At 25.2% G+C, this 25465-nt stretch overlaps 1 protein-coding gene across 1 annotated transcript; it reads left to right on the top strand.

Annotated features, from left to right (window-relative positions):
- Positions 1 to 34: 34 nt before the first annotated feature.
- On the top strand, positions 35 to 25465 carry LOC113557781 (inactive hydroxysteroid dehydrogenase-like protein 1). The gene is made up of 10 exons (XM_026963333.1): positions 35 to 46; positions 302 to 472; positions 2653 to 2688; positions 3544 to 3675; positions 9238 to 9469; positions 20312 to 20434; positions 22558 to 22668; positions 22858 to 23078; positions 24034 to 24261; positions 25289 to 25465. Exons 1-10 carry the CDS (start codon positions 35 to 37, stop codon positions 25397 to 25399), a joined length of 1377 nt encoding a protein of 458 aa, XP_026819134.1. The 3' UTR covers positions 25400 to 25465.

The raw sequence follows: 25465 nt of genomic DNA, 5'->3' as shown, positions 1-25465 counted from the left end.
AATAAAATATGTATAAATGTACTTATGAGGTGACATGACAGTCAGGGTAATTATCCTATAACAGTAAACAAAACATATATTTAAAAAAAATTTGTATAGGTATTGAATCAATAATACTACCTGGTAAAGTCGGAACATGTGGTTGGCCAAAAGGCGCAATTTCGACAACAATCGGCCTTCCTAAAAGGCTTAGACCTGGAAGAACACTGGCTCAAAAAAACAGAAACGGAAACTATAAAAAAATGGAAATAGGGATATAGCTGTCGATTCACATGAACCAACCTATTGTATTTGTAAATAGGTTTCATACGGAGAGATGATATGTTGCGATAATGATTTATGTCCAGTAAAATGGTTTCAATGTTCTGGTGTTTCATTATCAACAAAACCAAAAAGTATATGGTTTTGCCCCAAGTGTCGTGGAGATTGTCCAAATAAAATGAAGCCTAAAGCGCAGTTACTCAAAGAACTTGTGTGAACTTATTTTATTTATATTTACTATTCGTATATTTATATTATTAATTATTATTATATAATATTTGTATTAACTATTAACTATTATCAGAAAACTCTTATACCATAATTTTAAATGTCATACAACAATGGATAAGTGTATGTTTTATATTTACAGTGTGACCCGGTGCTCTAATATAAAACCGGTCACCCGGTGTTTTAGACACCGCGTTTTTATTACTAGTTTATGATAAAATCTTATTGCACCTCCAAAAACTATGTAAGAATATTAAAATATAATATAATATGGTTGAGAAACTTTAATTTTCCAATGGATAAAAGAAAAAAAGGAAATTATAACGCAAACGTGTGTAAATAAAATAGTTTTATATATTTCTAATAAATAATCATTAAATTATAGGTTGTAATATAAAATAAAAAATTGACATAGTTTAACATATACCAAAGAAACAAACAATGAAGATGATAATTAATTTAAAATTCGTTAAAAATATTTTGTAAAAAGTTATTATTTTTTGAATTAGTGAATGTTTTACATTAGAAAAATATTAATATTTAATAAATTGTAAAAATCAGCCATTTAACTTAAATATATGTTATTACCATCAACATTTTTCCAAAAATAAAATTTACACATAATAATCTATATTTTTTTTATTATATTCAATAAATAAAAAAAATGATGGTTAGGTTAAAATTAATTATAATAAATGTTGATGTTATTAAATACGTATTATTTTTTGATTTAATTACATATTTAATGAGTTGTTAAATTAAATTTATTTTGTGTACACTTTTATTTTGGATGAATGAGTATTAATTAAATATAATTTATTAGTCAATAGTGTAATATTATTAATTATTATTTCGTTACAAAAAGTTTTATTATTTTATTTTCTGGTTTTTTTTTTTTTTTTTTGTTTATGGGATTTTGAATGAGCCGCGACTATTTGCGTGCAAAACGTTTGTTGAGTCAGCTAGTAATATTTGAAATGTATGGTGTTATCAATATTAACTGACGTTTCGAATTAAAAGAATAATCATGGCCCTACTATAAAATAATAATATTTTTGTTACTAATATCTTCTAAAATAAAAATTATAAAATATATTTTGATTTTCGCTTTTGAAAAGTTTCGTTTTTATAATATGCGTTTATTTTACCTGTGATGTACAGAAATGTTGAAGTTGATGGGGATGATGTTAGATAATACATAATTATATCTATAGTAAATTAATGATCTAAGGTTAATACTATTTTTACTGTTGTAGATGTAATGAGAATTAGAGATAATTCATGTTAATTCATTGCTAACTACGTTTTTAACAATTATAATTGCTTAAATAGAAATAAATGTTTTAGTTACTTAATAGTGTTAGTAATGTTGTATTTAGTTCTTTTTACATACTTGAATAACTCAACTACACCAATGACATTATAATATATTGATTTATAATAGGTACGCATAATATGTATTCTAATAAAGTCATACAATAGAAACGTCTGCGTTTAGTAGTATAAGAAGAGCAGGGTCGATGCATATGGCGCGGCGCTTGAACCGGAAGCGATGGGTACACAGATAAAAATGAAAACGAAAAAAAATTATAACCGTCAGTCGCCGTTTACAACAACAAATAATGTGTGTGTGCGAGTGCAAAAGATATTTAGAAGTGTGCGACGTGGTACACAATATGGGTACATCGCGTGCAAGGAAGGGTGAATAAAGGACGTGTGCAGTGTGCACGCGCGTGAATTGGCCCGGAAAGTCGAATTATACATTATTATTATTTTATATGTTTATTTCCGGGAGATCGGCCCCGCCCGTGGGTAACGCATAATTGGTTGTTTGGTTTGAGGTGCGTCTGAAAGGAGGCGGCGGACCGTATTTATATTCTCGCGCGTTCGTCTATAATATTATGTGCAGTGTACGCGACCCAGCGAGCACGCCAAACCCTCGACATGCACGTGCTCACGAACAACCTCGTATAAATACCTATATAATATAAAATATACATACAGGATGAACATAAACAAAAAATTGTGAAAAAAAATTCAAAAGGAGAAAATAAAAATTTAACACTGCAGATTTCAGTTAGGCAATCTTGGTGGCGTAAGGTTAGAAACAATATTAATGTATTTATATATTTATTTAATTATTTTATAAACATTATTTTTTAGATTCAAAGTGAATCTAGTTTAAAAACAGAATATGAGGTAATGTTTATTTATTGGGTTATTATTTTTATTATTGTTTATATTGTTCAACAATTTGAAGGAGCCATATTAATGTTGCTTTCTCTTGTGTTTGTCTCTGTTGAAGGGCTGGTAAATAATAATTCACACTTGGTACATTGATATGGTGTTAAATTATAGTGCTGATTCATATGGTATTGTAAGTTTCTTTTACAAGAAAATTATGTTTTTCATAACTCACAACTAATCTCCTCCCAGCTTGGGTTGTGTTTTAGTTAATGGTGTTTGAACAGATTTGATTTGTCATTGTAACTTTTATTGCAGTCAGGGCATTTGAATCTTTTGGGACCAGTGTGCACCTGAACGTGCATTTTCAGCTTGTATTTTTCCTTAAAAATTTTAGACCAGTAGTCACACGCAAATGTATGGTTGTGAATAGTTAAATGACGTTTCAACCAACTTTTATGTTTAAACTGTTTTCCACAAATAGTGTATGCATACATTTTGCAAACCTCATCATCATCATCTTCTTTTTTCTCTTTTCCACAGCCATCTTCAAATTCGTCGCTCGACTCATAATGAATGCTAACATCACTTGATCACTCATTATCAGATTCCGATTGGTTACCATTAAATTGATAGATCACAGATAGAATTGAGGAACGAACCAAGGTGACTTAATTTTTTTTTCTTACGTAGTGCAGTAGTAGAGTCAAGTGTTTATTACTTGACTATTTTAAATACAGAAAATGTAGAGTCAATAATAGTGGTAATGTGATTTGGTGGTATTGTATTAAAAATTGTACATCCACGGTTACAACATGCAGTCAAATTAAGAATATAATAAAAACTAAAAACACACACAAACATGAGCAGCTGGAAGCAGTGAAAATTCAAATTCAAGAGGTACGTAATGGATGTAAACGCAAGGCTTCTAATGACATTTATGAAAGATTACGGAAAGAGATATCACCCATAGAGAATAATGAAGTAATAGGAAGCAATGACGTGAGTTTAATAAGGAAGCCGATATATAATGAACGTAGGAAACTTTTACCAACTTTACCGAAAAGTTTGGAAGACGCTCTAAACTTTGTATCAAATAGCGATATTTTAACCTACCAAAATGTAAAAATGACCTTCGTGTATAAATAAGATAAAATGATAAATGTTACGTGTAAAAAAAAAAAATATTGAATTTTTATGTAATCATTGTGATGAATATTTTGGCTGACGGTACTTTTACTTTTACATACAAGCCAAAATATTTTTATCAACTGTATATTATTCATGGATGAAGCAGAAATTATTATTTTCTTATTTTCCTTTAATACATTGTTTTTTACCCTCTAAAACTGAATCGTGTTACTTAAAAATGTGGGTCAATATTAAAAATGTATGTTCGGAGTTAGGATTAGTTTTAAATATAAACATTATCCATCTCGATTTTGAAATAGCTCTACATATAAATTTTATATTGCTGACAATCACGTTTCGAACAACACTAATGATCTTGTTTGTCAGTGAGTTACAAAACCATATGTTGAGTTTTACATAATCTAGGATACTAATTTATAATAAATTCATATTTTCAAGTTTTTATTACCACTTCAATAGAATATAAGATTTAATTGTTATAAAGTATTCCGTACGATATATAGACAATTTTCTGCAGAGTTCAGAATTTTTTTCAAAATCAAAATCGGACATCTTAAACTAACTTTAATTTTGTCAAAACTTTACGTCTTTTGAGCTTAAATTGACGGCAGTACCGAGACTCCTTAATACTCCATTTGTATTTGCATATTGTTTGATAACCATTTTTAACAATTGATATATTTTATTTCTCTGACCTCTTGGTTCTTATTATAATAATCTCATTCAATTTTAATCAATAGTACATTGGTACCTGGTCGGCTTTTCTTTGTGTTAAATAATTTGTCTTCACGGCATAGAGGATAGGCAACATAATGTGACCCAATGTAACACTTGTATTGCATTAATTTTTATATAATTAAAACGTACCGTATAGTGTCGTTTAGGATTATGTACTTACTGGATTATTATGATACCGTAAAATGTCGTATGATACAACACATTTTGAAAAACAAACATCAAATAACAAAAAAAAAAAATATGCAAAATCAAAATTAAAGAATTGCAATTTGTAATATAACAATGTAATAATAATCTAATGATAATTTATTCAGTACTTAAATATGAGATCCGTCTAAACCTATTTTTAACACTCGTTGAGGCATATCAATAGTAGTATTACCAATTATTATTACAATCATTTTAGAACCATTTTGATTAGACCAATCAAGAAAATTATGCACAACATTATTAATGTAATTTTTTTTTCTCTGTGTTTTTACTTCTGAGATTGTTTTTTTTTTATTGGTTGATTTTTCATAAAAAAAAATAATAATATCTTATTGCAAAGTTAGGCGTAATGCCATATTATATACTCATCGAAATTTAATGTATTAGACTAATATCTAAGATATATTTTAACCTCAGTTGTTCCATATAAATTATTGTATAAATCAGCACCAGAAAAAATATAAAAGTGTTCTTATCATATTGCTAAATTTAAAGAGTCCATTCTCAATCATGTTTGTAATATTAAAATATTTTATCTTGATTTTTATACGTATGTACATAGATAATAATATAATATAGTACATATGTCATTGAAATTTTTTTGTGAGCAAGTGCATAATATTATATTTGGCTCTAATAAGTAACTAATAATATTAAAATACACTATACATTGCTATTATAATTAAGCGTAACTTACCACGGAGTAAGTATCAATATTATTCGGGTTAACTTTCAAGTATCAATTATTCTTTCGTGTAAATTTTTGATGTTGAAATATTTCAATCAAATTGTATTAATATAAACATCATAAGTAGGTACCTAACCTATATTTTATAAATTTCTTAATAGATATTATGTAGTTTCTATGTATACCTACTAATAGTTATATAAAACAAAAAGTCTTATTTCAAAATATGAGTTGAATTTACAATAATATATAATGTGTGGTTAATTACCTATTTAATACTAATGATTAACAATTTAACATTAATAAATAAAAGATTAGTCACGTTGCATCGTGTTATTAATTATACACCTAAGTGACGTAGGTGTATAATTTTTTTAAATTCTTCAGCAGATAATTCAGTGTTTATGAAAATGTTAGATATACTTAGCTTGTAAGTTAGAAAAATAAATTTGAATATATTGTAAATGTATTCAATATTCATAATAATATAATATAAAGAAAAATATAATCCTGTAGATTATTTGTGTACCTACATTATAGTAAATAGTGTAAATATTATTTATTATAATAGGTTCATTGAATTTTATAACAAAATTACATCTAAACATGCCAGTTATATGTGATATGGTCTTATGAATTGTCTAAGTTAGTACTTTTACACTTTTGCATATGCTATCATTAAGTACAATAGGTATTGGTTTATAGGTACTTGAAAATTAATTATTGCGATATTTTTAAAAAGACAAATATCAATGAAGTATTTAACTTTATTATTTTACTAATAGATATTTCACTGTACATGGAGTAGTTTAAATTATAAAATATACTATTAGTAAAATCAATAACTAATATTATTATATATTAACTATATTTAATCTTAATATTTACATTCTATACTATAGACAAACAATAATAATAATATTTTGTAATGCATAATGCATTGCCGCATGAATATACTCGTATCAGCATTAATCAGTCAGGTATAACAAAGAAAACACAACCATGCAGGTATTTGTCTTTTTACGCTGTCAATACAATTTAATGATATCATATAATAACCATAAAAAAAAAGTAATTAGTTTTTATTGTTTTTTGTCAATAAAAATAATTTTTTTAATAAAATAAATTGCTAACAAACTGTTCATAACAGCATTATGCGGTGTTATGGCTCCGTTAAATCACCCGTTAGATAAAAAAATTACTTACATTTATTATTATTTTTGTAGTATGTATTTATGAAAGGTGCATCGACATTGTGTAATCCGTGAGTGAAAATAGAAAGTTGCGATATTATATTCTCCGCTACGCCAACATTATATCATAGTACCTACTACATATACAATTAGATACACATGTAATAATAATTATATTACGATAATATAACCAGCACCATTAAATATTAAAAAAAGTATTATTAAGTATTTTGTTTTACTAGTTATGATACAATGGATTGAATCAAATTTTATGAATTTTTGAATTTGAAAGTATTATTGTGTGTATATAAAATGTAATATGTTCCTACGACTAATTTATTGTTTTTTAACTAAAAAAAAATAACGAATATCGTTATTCATAGTTTAAATTTATAATTTCGTCTACATTTGAACTTATGAGAAATAATAAACTTATTAGAAATAAAACTGAAAAAAAAAATGAAAATATCAAATGTATAACTCAACATTCACATTTAGTGAAAAATTTAAGTAACTATGATTATTTTTTTTTCAATTAAAACAAAATATCAAAAACCATTTGAGAAAAAATAGTTATTTTATAGTTAATATGTAATTTTTAAAAATGTGTAGTTCAAACGCTCATCAAAAAATTATTTGAGTGGTAGTCATTTTTTTTTTACATATAGGTTAAGAATCGTATAAAGAACCTTATATTAAATATTCAAATTTTAGATATCAGGAGACATTTTTTTTATGAATTCCGTCAAAATTATAAATTTGAATACTTATTAAAAAAATGTTATAACTATAATTTTTAGTAAACTTATGAACAAATTATAAAGTAGGTATATTATATTAAATTTTCAAACATTTTAAGGGGCACACGCCCTAGCTAACCAGTTGACCACACATTTATATACTTGATTATAATACGTAAATAATACCAATCCATAAAATAAGGGAGGTAAATATGTAAATAATAATATTTATAGTAAAAAGATAAATACAATAATTATAAGCGGCATACACTGCATTTTGTCAAAAAAGTAAAATAATATAAAATTATGAAAAAAAATTGATATTTGCAATTATATATATAAAGATATGTAGGTATTGTAATTTTTAACATGAAATTAAATTTTTACGCGGTGGATGTTTATGTTCAATAACCGATTTTAAAAGTACCTTTTCATCTTCACTTATAAGCTTTGAAATACATGACTTTTTAATGTACATTGCCATTTAACACCTGCTTGTGTAACGCTATCTTTATAAAAAGTGTAATTATTTAAAACTAATAAAATGTTGGCTATTTCGCTATACACTCATATTCCATAATATCAGAGATTTTTGTCTACTAAAATGTAACCAATAAAGTATACATATAATAATTTCTAATAATCATAGCTGCTATGGTAGTGCTGCACTAATAATAAAGATATAATAAAATATGATATAATAACATGCGATAAAGCCTCGTTTATCATCTATTGGCTATCTACTGAAATAAGTCTAAAATTACGCATTCTGGTAAAATTCTCTCTTTTTATCAGGTGATCTATTATTATTAATACAATTTTTATTATTTTTATAGACTATGATCATTATTTACATATTTATTTCCCTTATTTTACGGGTTTGTATATAATAATATATGAGGGCATGCAACTGGGCAGGCACATTCAGTAATTGGTCAACATCCATTTTAAGGTATAATTTTTTTACCTTCATTTACAAAAAAATTAATAATTTTAAAAAGTTATTTTGGGTTTTTGTTTTCAAGTTAAACAAAAAATAAAATAAAATTGATTTTGACAAAAACTGCAGTATCTATTTGAGTAACACACTTTGTTTTTTCTTAATTTTTTTCTTTTTTTTTTTTATAAATTTCCTGGATTTTTACCTTTTTAAATCCAATTTACTATCAAAAACTACACTTTAAGTCACAATTTTTTTCAAATTTTAAATTTTGATATCAGATTCGAAAATTTATGCGAAATTTATCATAATTTTTTTCTTACAAGAAGTCTAATGTAAAGCCATATACATTATATTTTATGAGTGTTGCCTATAATTTAAAATCGTGAATTTCTTAGTAGACTTATGTGACAGACCGTCTCCGTTCAAAATCATTTTTATCGTATATTATAATTATACTTATTATATGTTATATGAATATATTTTATTATACATTATAATTTATAATATTGTATTGTGACCTAGTTTCTCGTGCTGTATTATAATATAGACTACCGCTGTAGCGCTATAGTTATCGAAGTACAGCCGGCACGGCACCTCCACCTAAACACAACGATGACGTATGTATACAATAACACGATATAATATAATATTAATGACATGTTATGCCACCGCTATCGCCGGTGTCGTTTACCCGGACCGGATTAGAATGAATAATAATGCGCATAGCCGCAATACGACTGCCGGTTTCCGCCATCGTTCAAAACGCCTGGGACCGTCGGCACGATCGTTTGGCGAAACGCGAACACTTTCTCGACACGTTAAATTTCTTCTAGCCCTCTCATAGGCCATTCCCCGACAGTTATTTGATTTCGTATTTGGCATTTACTTTATTTTTTTTAAAACCCCGTTCGAAAAATCGTCAAGACGGCGTCTATATTCACACAGGTGTTCAACTCGGACGACTCGTTGACCGGACCCATCGTACTCGGGTTCGCCGTCATCGGGTTCTTCGCCGCGTTGTTGCTGATATGCGACGTACTAATCGAGATTGCGAAGGGATGTGCGGCACATCTTTTGCCACTGGTGATTCCCGACCGGACTCCGCTGAGTGCCAAGTACGGCAAATGGGCAGGTCAGTTTAATCATATGTTGACGAGTTGTAAAATACATTAAATATTAGGAGGTATACACGCGTTGGTTCTGCAAAAAGATTCTCACAAAATGAGCTTTAGTCTTTCACAAATTTTAGATTTACCTATAGCGTATTTTCACAAAAATTGTGCACGTTTTGACTTTTTGAACGTTTAAATATTTGTAACTCACTCAATTTTTTTTTTTTTTTTTTATGCATACCCAAATTTTTTATTGAATATTTTTAACCAACCCATAATATTTTTATTTACATATACTTTTCGTTATTATTTTAAAAATATTTATATAATATAGTTCGCTATATTAACTATAAAATAGTTCTTAGTTTAAGTTTAATTTGAATTTTATTCAATCAAAAAAAATAATATATTTCCATTAGAATTGAATTTAAATAAATGTGTAAAATATTTTAAACATTACAAAAATACTTAGATAAATAAAAATACTAAATGTCTGTATCTACATATTTCATCAATATGCTGGTGTATAATGAGATAATTACCTACCTATGTATGGTATGTAATCGATATTGTATTATTGGTTACAATAATCATTTATTAAAAAATCATCATATATTTTGGTTGATAAAAATAAAGTTGCTTTTTAACAATTCTTCTAAACTTCAAACTTATCTAATCAAATATATCAAATTTCCATAAAATTCGTTTTAGTTAGACAATTTAGGTATAAGTAGGTATCATAAGTGTTATCATTTTATATGAAAACCTTTTTCTTTTTTTTTGTTAAGTGGTAGACACCTATTATTTATTTCGTTAGGTATTTAATACAATTTATACATTCAACCATATTTATTTTACTTGTTTTAGCTAAAACATATTGATTTTGTGACACGTGGCCACACAACCTTGATCTATAAAATGTATAGATACCGTTAAATTAAAATAAAATAAATTTAAATATACATAATTAGTTACCTAGTAGTTAGTAAGCCAATATTTTCACAATGAATTGTACTAACAATTTTCCACATAATTTTAAATATAGATATGCCAATTAACTTATTGCAACTTAAAGTAAGATTTTTGTTTTCACTAATATATTTTTCTAACTCATAGTTTCATTATTTTTAAGTTTTGTTTTCAACAGTTAGGCATACATTTCTTATGTAATACTGTGTGTCTGTTTAAATTTAAAATAAAAATATATTGTTTTAGTTTTTGCATACTTATTGAAAAATTGATATGGGCAATTTTTAAGAGAAATTTATTAAAATAAAATTATAAAATTTTAATATTTCAATTAAAAATTCACAAATTAATGAATACTTCGTGATGAATAATATTTTAATTTTTAATTTAGCTTAAAAAATTCACGTTTAAATAACAAAAAATATTAATATTAATACTAGTCGTTATTTATTATTCTTTTGTGTTATGTTAATACTTAATTGGTCTGAATAATTTTGTTTTAAAAAAATAAATATTAATTTATATTTTGTTAAATTTAGCCAAATTTTTATTGGTTAAACACGTTTTATAAATTATTGAATGTAGCTATTCGAACCTATTTGTTATTAAAATTATGTTATATTTACGTATATACATTTAATGTATTCATTTAGAAGAGGAAGGATAGTGATGAATAATTTAACATTACATTTACATTCTAGGTAATTTAGTATACTGTGTTACTTTGCTTATATATTTATATCGTGTATCTATTTGATAAAAGTAAAAAAAAAATGTTTCGTTATTGCATAAAATTTGCATTCAAAATCAAGTTTGTAAGTCGGTAACTTCAGCGTTTACACGTGAACGTGCATATTACATAGGTAATAGGTATAAGTATATATAGGTATATAAATACAAAAGAATATTATTATTATTTTTGTTTTTATTTATAAAAATAAATTATATGCTTATGTAATGGGGTCCACATAAAGGTAATATTGAAGAGGATAATATGATATATGCAGAGGTACTACGTGGGATTTTTAATAAACAATTTTATAATTACCTACCGGAATCAAAAATAAGTGCTTATTACAGCATTATTATTATTTATTACTTTACTTCAGCCATGGGCGTGTACAAACAAAATAAACAAGTTAAACGTGGTTAATTCCAGTGTTTTCATCATTCCTCTTTGATGATTAGTTTCCTCATTAAAGGAATTTTAATACATTCAAAATGTATTAAAATCTATCTGAGTACAATTTTATTGTTTATATAAATTTATTTATTGACGACTTCATGTCAACGATATTCGAATTTTATTATATCTTACAGCTTATTACCTTTAAAGGTGCCTGGAAAGGAACAAGACTTACAATTATAATATAAGTGTAAAAAATTGTGAATGTAAAATTATCTTGAACTTCCTCTTGTTCTTACATGGTACATAAATTATACATGTATTCATTTATTACACATTATTTTGTGTTGGTAAAGACATAATCAGTACCTACGTCAAGTAGGTACCTACTTATTACTCGTTATTTTTAGAATTCCAATCGGGCAAGTCTGTTATGTTAAAATTTTTTTACCGATTTAACAAATATTATAATTAATACCCGAGTTGATTTTTGATATCGCAGTTTTGGCATACATGGGTAATAGGTATACACATGAGTTTATATCAAGTTTATGATTAGGTACTGTTTAAGTATTTATTATATATTGATCGGCGATCATGATCAATGCTAATTAATATATACACACAATAGAGTGGACGCCGTTTATAAGACTCACGGATTTAAGGTTCAGTCGCTTATTAGACTTAAATTCGTCCAGACGTATCAAAATACATTATAACAAATTCTGTTGTAAGACTCAAATTTCGTAAAAAAAAAAAAAATTGTAGATATTAAACATTTTTGGTTAAAATTTAAAAAATAATTGGTTTTCAAAAATTACATATTTTTGCTAGTTATTGCTATGGTTTTGATTCATACTATATAATGTGTACAACAAATAAATAATAATAATAAAAATAACATAATTCGAAAAAAACCAAAATTACAAATATTTTTTCATAAATTATAAGAATATACATACATAATTTATAATTTTTTATTGATAAGTAATAATTTTAGTAATAATATAATATAAATTTTTTATCATCATTTTTTATTTGTTCACTAATAAGTAGGCTTGGAAGTTGTTGACCTTTAAAACATTAAAAAAATATGTAAATATGACATAAAAATGACAAAAAATGTTCTTAAAAATGTTTGATATTTCGAAAATATTACAAAAAATAATAGAATTTAGGTATATAATATTTACTACAACACGACAATGACGACTGTTATCGGTGAGATAAAATCGGATAGGTATTAATCTTAGTCCGTGGTAATTTAAAAGTTCTAAATAAGTTATTGACATAATGATAAGAAGTGAACTAATGTGAAATCAGTAAAAATGACTAAAAATATGGGAATATGACCTAAAGCTGTGAAAAAGTGACTTAAAAAGTAATAAACACCAAAAAATTCAAAATAAAAATTAGTTGTTCAGATTCACATACTAATGAAACACATTTGTGACCAGGAAAGCATCGTTTAAAAAGTTCTAAAAAAATGCAAAATGCATCAACTTACGAGCCCTACTAATCATCAAAGAGGAATGATGAAAACACTGGAATTAACTACGTTTAGCTTGTTTATTTTGTTTGTACACGCCCGTGGCTGAAGTAGGTAAAGTAATAAATAATAATAATGCTCAATAGTCTAATAAGTACTTATTTTTAATTCCGGTAGGTAATTATAAAATTGTAATATGTATATATTATATACATTTTAAATTAATTTTAGAGTGTGTAATTAGAATTTTCATATAAATTAATTGGCTTATCTATAAAAGTAAATTAATTTGAAATCATTAGAAACTAGATAAAAATGTATCAGTCTCTGATATGCGAGCATAGCACAACTTACATATTATTTTTGATTTTGATCAAAAGTATTGTAAAGTCAACTATTAGGTTTATTAATTATAAATAATGATGTAATGATTGTTACAGTATCAAATAAGTTAAAAAATTAAAAAAAATATTAAATAAATAATAATTAAAGTTATGCTGAATTAACCACAATGAAACACTCGTGAGTTATAATATAATATTTTTATTTCAGTTTTAAGACTCGAAACGTGACATTATTTTTTTGTACCTATTAAATGTAAACCTACTGATCAACGAATCAAATATAATTTGTCTTAGGAAATCTCTGGAAATTTATATTAATAAATTAATTAAATTAAACATTATACGCCATTGAGTTGTCATTAGGTGTATTATTGTACGTTAGTCGTCAACGATGTTATAACTATTAGTAACTATTCATTTTTAGTTTTATTTATTTTCTTTTGTTACAGTTGTATAGCTTATAATAATGTATAATAGTTTTAAAGGTATATTATCTTTACAATAACAGTAAAAATTCACGACTGATGTTGCAATATGTGAAACTGTGAGCTCAGAGATCGAGATAATACTATGTATTGTAATTTATAATATTAAGCATAGTTTTAATTAGGTTAAAATATCTAATATTTTGGTAATGTTAATATAAAAACCATTATCATCATTGGTTATTGCAATATTTATTTGGCCAAGAGTCGAGTGTTTTTATTGAATTAATTTAGAAAGGCGTTCGCTGATATTATTCACATTTATAAAGTCTACAGTTTCGTGAAAGTCAAGAAATTGTAAGAGCCAATGACGTTGCACTACAGTGTATAATATAAATACATAGGTAGTGTGTACACAGTATAATCGTGATTGTTTGCATACTTACTGTTACCATCTACTTACTACCACCAAATAATTCATTAAATAATGAACATATTTTTATTTTTTAAATCACAACTTATACTAGTAATTCAGAATCTACGACAGAATACTTTTATAAGTTTATGTTTATAAAATATGTATACCTATAATCAAATTTTCAATAAAAGGTAAAATATTAATTTTAAATTTAAAAATGTATGATATATTCATAATTACTGTGTTATGGTGCTTATTATAACCACATATTAAGACCAATGCATTTTATAAATATTACAATTTTATTAAATATCTTTACGTTTTTAACAAAAAACGTCTAAACAAATTAATTCTTTTTAAAATAATGATTAAAATAATCACTATGAATAATAATGAATATAATTTTTATTATATACTATAAGTATTAAACTAAGTACTAAGCTATAGCTTCTTGCTTCCTACATATTATATGTAAACATGTACACCGTGTTTTTGTGTAAATATATTACACAAATATTAGCAGAGCCGTATTAGCGCATAGGCACTATAGCCTATAGGCCTAGAGTCTACGAACATTTTTGGGTCCTACAAAAATAAAATGTATAGCTACTATTTTTTTTGTTACAATTATCTTGTTTAATAGTTAAATACGAGGGATAAAGAAATATTCAAATTGGTGTAAAATAAGTTTTTTTTTTATGGTTTTAACAATTTAATTTTCTATATATTTGTAGACTGAGAAAAATTAATTGTTTTTAAGATTTATTAAAATTTAAGTTATTTAGCGCTTTTTAATAAAAAGTAAAAATAAAAAAGTCAGTTATAAAAAACAATGAATAAGATAGAATAAGAATTTTCGGCAAAATAGTAGGTAGGTGTATATTGCATAATGCGGTATGGGTTAGGCTCTTCAAAAGCTTAAACTTTGTAGTATCATACAATTCAGAAGCGCACTAATGGACAGAAAATCGGTATAACATTTCAATATATACAAGGCGTAATAGATTATATCTTGTAACCGCTTAACTTTTAACTTACCTAGATACCTACTATTTATTATTGTTTATTAACATGCAAATTACTATAGTGATGTACCAATTGTGATTAAAATTGTGTAATTATATTTTGAGAAACTTACATTCTGTAATGATTATGTGTCGAATTACCTTTCTTTATTTTACTACATATTTATGTATATACAAATGGTTTAATGATTAAGTTATGTGGAAACAAAAATAAAAAAAATAAATAAATACTTAGAAAAAAATAAAAATTTATCATAACATTGAATTACGTTATATAGTTACATAGGTACACTGATAATTGTATAGAATCTCACCCCATTTAACACGTTTACGCAAACCTGTAATTATATAATATGTATGCATATAAGTATAATGGTATAAACTATGTATAAAAATATTTTTACACACGATTTGTTTGGATCTTTTGTGATGTAACAGTAAATGGCATATCTGCAGTGTTGTATGTATTCTCAATACAACTAGATTTTTTATTATAACTTAAACAATTTATTAGTATAGTAATATTGTGATAAAGTAATGTAGATAATTATTTACGTAAAAATAATTTCACAGTATAAATAATAGTTGGTTCTTAATCACTTTGAACGGTCGAATAAAAATGAATATTTCAGAATGTGGACATTTTATTCAACCGGACTATTAATTTTTTGGTAAAGATTATTATAATCCCTCCAAACAATTATTACCTGTCACAGATGAATTTTTCTAGAAGTAGGTAAACGGTGTATTTTTAAAATTTTGACTTAAAATAATTAAATAACATTTCACGGTTTTATGTAATCTATACATATAGATGTTAATCAATCAATCAATCACTGCCGCTACTACTTGCATGTTACTACTATATAACTATTTATTACAATAAATTTAAAAAATTAAAAAAACATTGTCAAACATTGATTAGAATAAATAAAAGTAACCTCTAATAGATCGTGTCATAAAAATAATGCCACATTCCATGGATAGCTTGTTAAAAACCTTCATGTAGTAGAACAAGGACTACTTAACATAATTAAGTCACTATAAAAAACCAAATTTACATCATGAAAAGGGAGGTACATTACCTTCCATGCAACATCGTTTTTATTTTCTTAAAAAAAGTTATTATTATTATTTTTTTTTTACATTCATTATTTTTAAGTATTTCAAAATTGATATTGAAAAAAATAAAACGATATTGTAGAGTTAAGTTTTCTTTATTTTTGGCTAAAATGTGTTATTCTTAGTTCTTTTCTGCGTTTTTTAATATAATATCGTAATTATTATTTACTAAATTACTAAACAACACTGTCAATAGTACTAATTAATATTAAATAAGTTTTTTTTAAATAAAAATATTTTTAATTTGTCTATATCAAACTAAAAAAAAAACGAATGTATTGGCAGTTTATAAATATAGATATACCCACTCTAAAACTAGTAAGCTTCAGACCAGTCATTACCTTTAAATGTACACTAGATTCATATAATCGTACAATAAATGGAATATGGAGTTTAATTGTTATAATAACAACAAAATAAATACATTTATTTCTTATATAGTAAAAATAATAAATACTATGGTCGACGTAAACCAATAACTTTTTATTGTTTTGTATTATGCTATTTTTTATGTATGACGTGATGGTCCGTTTAAACGAACATAAATATATTTTTTTTTAAGTTATATTACAAATATATATAAATATAAGCATTTAAATTTGTGACTTTGTGAGTTTAGATGGGTAGAATATAATGACAAAAAGTATCCCGTAAAAATGTTGGTTCATTACACTAATTTTCTTAAAAACTTTAAATTATTACCTATTATTAGAAAATATGTAATTCACCATTCAATATTAAATTTATGTCACAACGGTTTTATAAAAGTATTCTGCTTTTGAATATAAATACAAAATATAGGTCATTGAAAAAAACTTTAAACTATACTCGTATATGGTGTATTATATAAAATAATTTTTTTTTAATACAAAAATTTACTGAAAACTAATATACCTACTCATTTAAATGGATCACTTCGTATACATTTATCATAAAAATTACATGATAATATATCATGTATATAGTGTACAAAACTGTAAGTACGTCTATTGTCTACAAAATTTACAAATATAATAGATATACTGCAATATATATATTGGCGGAAGCGGAAAGTGACACTGTAATTTCACTTTCTTTTGACCAACTGCACTACCTTTCTACAATAATCGTTTTGCTGTACGCAATGTGCCGTCGATAATTCATCGACCTTAACGGTTCATGGCCTCGTTGGTAATTTTGAATTTTTACTCTCTTATAGTCTTGTTGATTATTATGTATTATTGTACGCATGCTATTGTACATGTATTTCTGTTAAATATAAATTCAAATAAATTATCAGGAATCAATTTTAAATTAAAAAAATCAATGGTAAATAAAAAATACATTTAATTTAAATAATCTATACTTGATAAAAAAAAATGTTGATATTAAGCTTGATGATTAAAATTTTTTATTTTTTATTTTTTAATTAGGTTTAGTTTATTAAATCAAGGTCTATTTTTATTGAATATAGAATTATAAATAATTATAATAGATTTTTATTAAATACGTGAATTTATGTAAAACCCTAAACATAATAAAGAGGTAATATATTGAGGTCATTAATCGGGATAATATTTACTTAAGGTTTTTTTTATTAACCATTGATTTTTTTATCTAATATAGATTTTTATATCAAGTATAGATTTTTATTAAGTATAGATTATTTTAATTAAATGTAGATTTTTTATCTAATATATTTTTTTTAACAAATGTAGTATTTATTAAATAAAATTTTTTTTATTGAATGTAGACTTTTGTTTACCATTGATTTTTCTTTTATCTAATATAGATTTTTTTTAATTAAATGTAGTATTTTTTCAACATTATTTTTTATATTAGATAGATTTATTTAATTAAATGCACAAACAAAGCACAAACGATTGGCATGGTCGGTTTTTTGAATTTCTCAAGTGGGGGGACCGATGAAATGGACCTTCGGGAATCAATGTTTAAAAAACTGGTCATCGACCAAGATTATTGAAGAATAAATACCTATAGCTTAACTTCACTAAATGAAGTTATAAAAAATAAAAATCTATTTTCCCTACAGACTTATTATAATATTTTAACACTAAATAATATAAGATTTTAAATTACATTTACATTGAGTTATACTACATATACTATGATTTTTAAATATCTAAATAGTTATCCCCAATAGTATAATAAACGGGAATTAGGTGTAAATTTGGGTGCTTGTGGCTTCAACTGTAATACATCCATTTAAACTCTGAGACTACAGTTTATGTCAACAGAGCATAAATACAAAAACAAAAATGACATCGCATTTTATGACAATTAATAATACGAGTTGAACTCAATTTTTATAATTTTCGTTGTTGAAAAAGATAATAAATATTGAGTTAAAAATAAAAAGAATTGGAGATAGTTGAGTAAAAATTTCATTAAAAAGTTTCATATTTTTAAATATTTTGTACTAATCATTACAATTATAAAGCTAAATTGTTTTAGTTCCCTAACGCTGTCTTAAAGTTTTTATTATTTAAAAGGTTGTTACTATAGTATTATTGAAAACGTTATAATAATGATAAATAACTAGTAATTAATAAAAAAATAGTACATATAAAAGATAATTATAAGCGAAAAAAGGTATTCTCAAAAAAATCTACGCTACAAATTTCGTATACAGCAATAATATATATATATATATATATATAGGTACTATGGTTATAAAAAAAATGTTTATACCGGAGGTATTTAATAATATTTATCAAACATTTAATCATAAAATAATTTATGCTTGTACTTATGTAACAAGTAACTCAACAGTCAACTTACCTAACAATGTATACCTGATCGACCTCGAAATAATTTTCATACCTGTTTTTTACATAATCTAACTCTGGCTATCTTGGTGGCTAATAGTTACATTTACAATTCACGTTTTTCTTGATTTACTATAATTGAATACTGAATTGAAAAAAAATACAAAGCCATAAAATTAAATGGGATATCGATAGACACATTTAATTGAATATGTCTTATAATTTAGGCAGATAACTTGTAGCAATTGCATATTTGTTTTGCACAGTCACAAAAATAGCAGAGTACAAAACAAATACGTTTAGTGCTTTCACAAAGCTAGTTTTGAAATTTAATTTTGCATATAATTATTTTTTAGAGCATATTTCCATTTTATTCTTTTTGAGAAATTTTAACTTATTTAATCATTTTATCAATTTTTACTCCACCAACGTTTTTATCGTAAATAATATAATTAAAATGTTTGGATCTAAGTTTATTTTTAATTTTTGTCGTATAATATAATTTTTGACTGTCCACTGGCAAACGGTTTTCCTAAAAGTACTCGAAGATCGCAAAAGATAATAAGATTAGTTTGCCGTATATTAATTCAAAAAAAAAAAATAATATAATGTATAATATTAAAATTTTTGTTTGACGTATTGCCGAGTACGAGTAAACTCCGATATATTTACATTTTAATGTCCGGTATGTTTCTAAACGATACAATACTAACGGTTTTTAATAATTTAAATTGTAACTAATTTAAAATAAATAAATTCAGTTAAATTAAATAAAAAAAAAACAAGTAAAACTATTCTTGTTTTTAATTTTAAAATATTTATATTTATTTTGGGTATTCCAATGCATATTTGTTAACTTTTTATAGCTACAAGTCCTCGCCTTATTAATAATACTTTACAATGAGAATTTATTTTAACTATTAATTAAATTAATTTTGATAACTTAGTTAATATATTGAATTATTGTCAAAAATGTAATGATAAAAATTACAAATATACTTGTGAAACTTCCTATAAAAGATTACAAAATATAAATTTGGATAAATTAAAATAGTAGTTCTATTCAGCATAAGAATGAACTGTAAAATTCAAAATTTAATATTTTTATTCATAAGTATATGACATACCATAAATGTTTGTATACCTAATAATTGTATGTTATCTACGTTTTTATAGTGGTCACTGGTTCTACAGACGGTATTGGGAAAGAATACGCCAAGGAATTAGCCAAGCGAGGTCTCAACATTGTATTGATTAGCAGATCAATTGATAAATTAAATAAGATTGCTTCAGAAATAGGTAAGATATAGTTATACAACTTAAAATATTTCAATAACTGTTAAATAGTAATATTTTAAGCTAAATAAATATTTTGAACACCATGATTTTTGAAAAAAACTTATTATTCAATATACTGTATTTTGGATTTTTCTCCGGGGAATGACGATGGATTAGTAAATGGCGATTAGATATGAGTATATATGACTATAATAATATGATAAGTACCTATATATAGGTGTATTATAAAAAATAAAAATATAAAAACAGTAAAAAATGTAATTATCGTGTATTCATGTATATAAAATGATAAAATAAAATTTTGTGTATTATGTAATAAAGTAAATTTTTTACTTTATTTATTTATTTATTTTTTTTTAAATCTAACCGAACTAAAATTAGTTTATTCAGTCGACTTATCTCGCACGTAACTAAGCTCCGCAGTTGCGAAAAAGCTACACACGCAACTCGACCTAGAAAGTAATTTTCGCACGCAATTCGGAAATATCGGAAATTTTTCACCAACTCAAAAATTTCACTAATAGAATAATAAAAACCGTAAGTTCAACTTCATAAAAAATTTAAAAAATGAAGTAACATATCAATGATTAAAATCAATATATACTTATGAACTATGATAAATTTACTTAGTCATGTATATTAGCAGCTCAATACCCATTTATTAAATAATTGAGTCACTACGTCTTTATATAGGCATTTTCAAAACATTTTAATATGTTTCTTATGATTGTATTGTATTATAATACAGTATACCCAAATTGTGGAAATTAAAAACCCAACTTGTATAAGTAACTTTTACGTACTTATAATAATTTTAAAATAATTTTTATCAAAATTTAACTTACCTACCTCTTATTATTATGTTCACATTTGTGAATAATTTATAATTTTTGTAAAATATTCTCCATATCTACTAAAATGTTTTTATATAAATAATTATTAATATTTATGACAAAAACAAACGCTATTATATGCATAAAAATACGTTGCATTTAAAATATTACATTATTTTGTGTATACTTTTTATTAATTTTTTCGATAGACTTGATGGCTAATAATACGTTGAATATTCTGGAATTTTTTTGAATTCTTTAAAATTTCTACTTGAGATCGATCAAGCCACACTAAGATTTTTGATTTAAATGTAAAACGATCAACATTTCAAATTTTGTAAATTGTAAATATTCATACCAAAATTTGGGAAAAATAAAACCATTGTTTTATTTTTTTTTAATATTAATTTTTTATAAATTTAATTAAAAGTTGGGATATGAAATTTGATAAAGTAAACAAATCGATCTTAAATAAGCATAATAAACAATTCATATAAGTTTTCAAAAGTCGAATGACTTTAAATCGCATGACGATCGGTATTGAATATTGATTGACAAAATACTCGTACATTTTGGTTGAAATAATTGACCGTTTGCAATCCCCTTGACTAAAATTAAATTTAACTATTTTATAAAAGATATATTGAGTGCAACTCATGCCGGGTTTTCGCTACATTTTGCAATTAGTGATGACGTATTTATGTACCAAAAATTCGGTGAAATTTTAATTATTTTCCATTAATCCATGTTTTAAAATTATACATCAATACATTCTATCATAATATCGGTTACCTATAACAATTTTCTTGATAGGCGTAAATTGAGAATTTAGTTCCTCTGCCCAAAAAAAAATTCCTGAAGCATCTAAATACTTCATAGTTTAAGCTCGTGAGTACCTATTATAAATTATGCTAATATGTGTTAATTTATATTTCTAACCCACACAGACTTTCAATCATATTTACATCTTTAACAATAATAGACACGACAAATTATTTAAATATCGACTAATTTGTCCATAATCCTAAATTTATATTGCTTTAAACATATTAGGTAATGGTGATGGTGATGCGGTTAAACAATAATATTAATTTAATCAAAAATATAAATAAAAATAAAAAATAAATAAAATTAAGGTGTACCTATAAATTATAATTAAATTATTAAAATACAGTAAAACATTAAATTTACAATATTTAAAAAGCTAAGTAAGTAAACTAAAACTAAGAAAAAAAACATTTAAGACTAGAATACATTATTTTACATGTAGTATTTACTAATATTTTTCAGAACAAGAGTTTAATGTCGAAGTCAAAGTTATACAAGCCGACTTTAGCAAAGGGCAGGTCGTGTTCGATCACATCGCCAAAGAATTAGACAACATCGAAATCGGAATACTAAGTTTGTAACGTTTATATAAATATAATGTAATATAATAATATTTTAAATAATTCCTATATATAATATATTAATATATCATTTGTATATAGTTACTAAACTACATTGTACACATATAAGCTACCTACCGTTTAGTTTTTGGACATTACTTTAATAAATATTTGCTAATCGTTTTTATGAATTGTATCTCAGTCAACAACGTTGGCATGCAATACTTATATCCAATGTACATAACCGAAGTACCGGAATCGACCGTATGGGACTTGGTGAATGTTAACGTTGGTGCTACCACACACATGACGAAACTCGTGTTGCCTGGCATGCAAAAACGGAAACGGGGAGCCATTGTAAACGTTTCGTCCAGTGCAGAATTGCAGCCCATGCCACTGTTGGCCGTGTATGCAGCAACCAAGGTAGTAGCAATCTGGGTACATCTAATTCAGTTTTATTCAGTTACATCACTTTTATCTTCTCGCATAGACTTCAGGTCATAAGGATAACTTCACAGAAACTTAATAGTTGATTGATTAGTCGTTCGATTAGTGAAGAAGGGTGACTAATTTACATTTACAACGGTTAAGAGTTTAAGACATGATTTTTTTATATATTTTTTTAAACGAAAAAATTCGTTTAAATTGTGTTTTAAGACATAAAAAATAACAACAAATTGTGTTGAAAACAGGTGTACTAATTGGATTAATTTTTTATAATATATTATGATTTTTCGAAACTATATAGGTATATGCATATTCGTTTATCCATGCAAAACAATTCTTGTGGTTGTATAATATGTATTTTAATACTTATTATAATTATTTGAAAAATAATCTTAATAATAAAGTACTTATCATGCATGTCTGTGAATGTAATGTTCTAATATTTTTCAAATCAATCGACAGTTATTACTTGTTAATATAGTAAAAACTTCTTTGTAAAAGGAAAAAGGTCACATAATTTAAAGTAGATATCCAATCTTTTCAAAACAAAGAATGAAAGAACTTATTGCAGCTGCTTAAGAAAGTTAAAAAAAATAATTGAAATTATCACAACTTTAAATTATTTCAACCCAATAAAACGGGTTTACAACATATGCACTATGCACAGCTAGATATATTAATATTATTTATTTTAACTGCATTCCATATTATCAGTAACTAGTCGACTAATTTTGAATAACATTTTTGCATACCTACTGCAGTATTGTAGAAATTTTACTTTAATATTTATTGATTCGACTCACGTAAAATATGAAAAACCTTATTTACCAATTTTAAAACTAAGAGTAATCATTGACCAAATTAAATTAAATTAAATTAAAAAATATATATTATTGACTTGTGCGCATTTGTGTTTGTTCATTTTTTTCAGTCATACATAAAAAGTTTTACCGAAGCACTTCGCATCGAATATGGAGAAGACAATATAACGGTGCAACATCTTTTCCCGTTGTTCGTTAACACAAAAATGAATGCTTTCAGCTACAAATTACAAGAGACGACTTTATTCGTACCCGATGCAAAGATGTACGCCACGAATGCCGTGAACACACTGGGCATGGTGGACCACTCCACCGGTTATTGGGCCCACGGTATTCAGGTAAACCGCCGACACATCATTAATTAATTTTACGTTGAAATTCACTTTTATTAGCCATAGCCAAGGATATAATAATAAATAATAATACAAAGACAATGTAAAATTCTAATTAATTTACTAAACAAAAAAATTCTTTCAATAATCATTATATACGGAGGTACAAAAAAACAAAAATTTATGAGGTTCTCAAACATAGTTCCAAATACATGTTATAAAAAAAATAACTGCCTCTTTATACTAGTTTATAATACTTTTATCCTCAAATCAACCGTTGCCATTCCAGAATACAGCGGTGTATATTTAAGTATATTGTGTTATACGTATAACGCACGTGACTATTTCGCATCTGAAAAAGTATGTGTTTCATGCCGTTTACAGATGATCTCAATATTCTGTTATTACTTATAAACGATTGTTTTTCACATAGATTTTTTTTTATTTATTTCACTCAATAAAATTGTTATAAAATTACAAAAATGTGATGTATTATCAGTCATTCTCGTGCATAGTGACATACACAATTCGTTCAGTTTTTTTTTACTAGGAGGACGTCGCACTAACTGCCTATTTTTAAGGTTCAATAGACCCCTTAAAAACGAATGGGTAGCGTCCCGTTTTTCTGTCCGAAAAAACTATTGATAAAATGAATAGTAAAACCAATATCTTATTTTAGATTAGACATTTTTTCATCGATTTGCTTGTATTAACATAACCCAATATTATATTTTTAAATAACGCAATTTAAATTATTTTTCATTGAATACTATACTGAATAACATTCAACATATACAATTCAGAATCAAATATAATATAAATGTTTTGAAATACTTCACACTTATATGTTGGACTCCCAACTTCGATGGCTTTTACTCGTTTTTCTTGAAAATAAAATAAAGATCAATATAGCAGAACATTAAATAACTGTTTATTATTATTTTTTTTTTAATGCGTACATGCCAATAAATAGTAATTGTTTATTCTGTTAATACTATAGTCTTGTAATTTTGTATTGTATTTTATTTTTTAGCATTTCTTTATGAGACTGCCGCCAGTATGGATAAGAACTTTGATTGGAGAATTTATGACTCATTCCTTTAGAAGTGATTATTTTTGTAAAAAAGGTTTAAAAGTAGAATAATTTTTAAAGAATGTATATGCAACAAAAGTTTTACTAATGAAAAAAAAATTATATTATATTATAACA

Source organism: Rhopalosiphum maidis, chromosome 3 (assembly GCF_003676215.2).
Source record: "Rhopalosiphum maidis isolate BTI-1 chromosome 3, ASM367621v3, whole genome shotgun sequence".
NCBI lineage: Eukaryota > Metazoa > Arthropoda > Insecta > Hemiptera > Aphididae > Rhopalosiphum > Rhopalosiphum maidis.
The sequence above is the reverse complement of the archived record's forward strand: the minus strand, read 5'-3'. Positions and strand labels throughout refer to the sequence as shown.

What these genes read in the sequence shown, in the direction of transcription:
- LOC113557781 (XM_026963333.1), top strand. An exon ending in GTTTAAAAACAGAATATGAG is followed by an intron (nt 2,689 to 3,543) that starts GTAATGTTTATT and finishes AAACATGAGCAG; the next exon opens with CTGGAAGCAGTGAAAATTCA. An exon ending in CCGTGTATGCAGCAACCAAG is followed by an intron (nt 23,079 to 24,033) that starts GTAGTAGCAATC and finishes CATTTTTTTCAG; the next exon opens with TCATACATAAAAAGTTTTAC.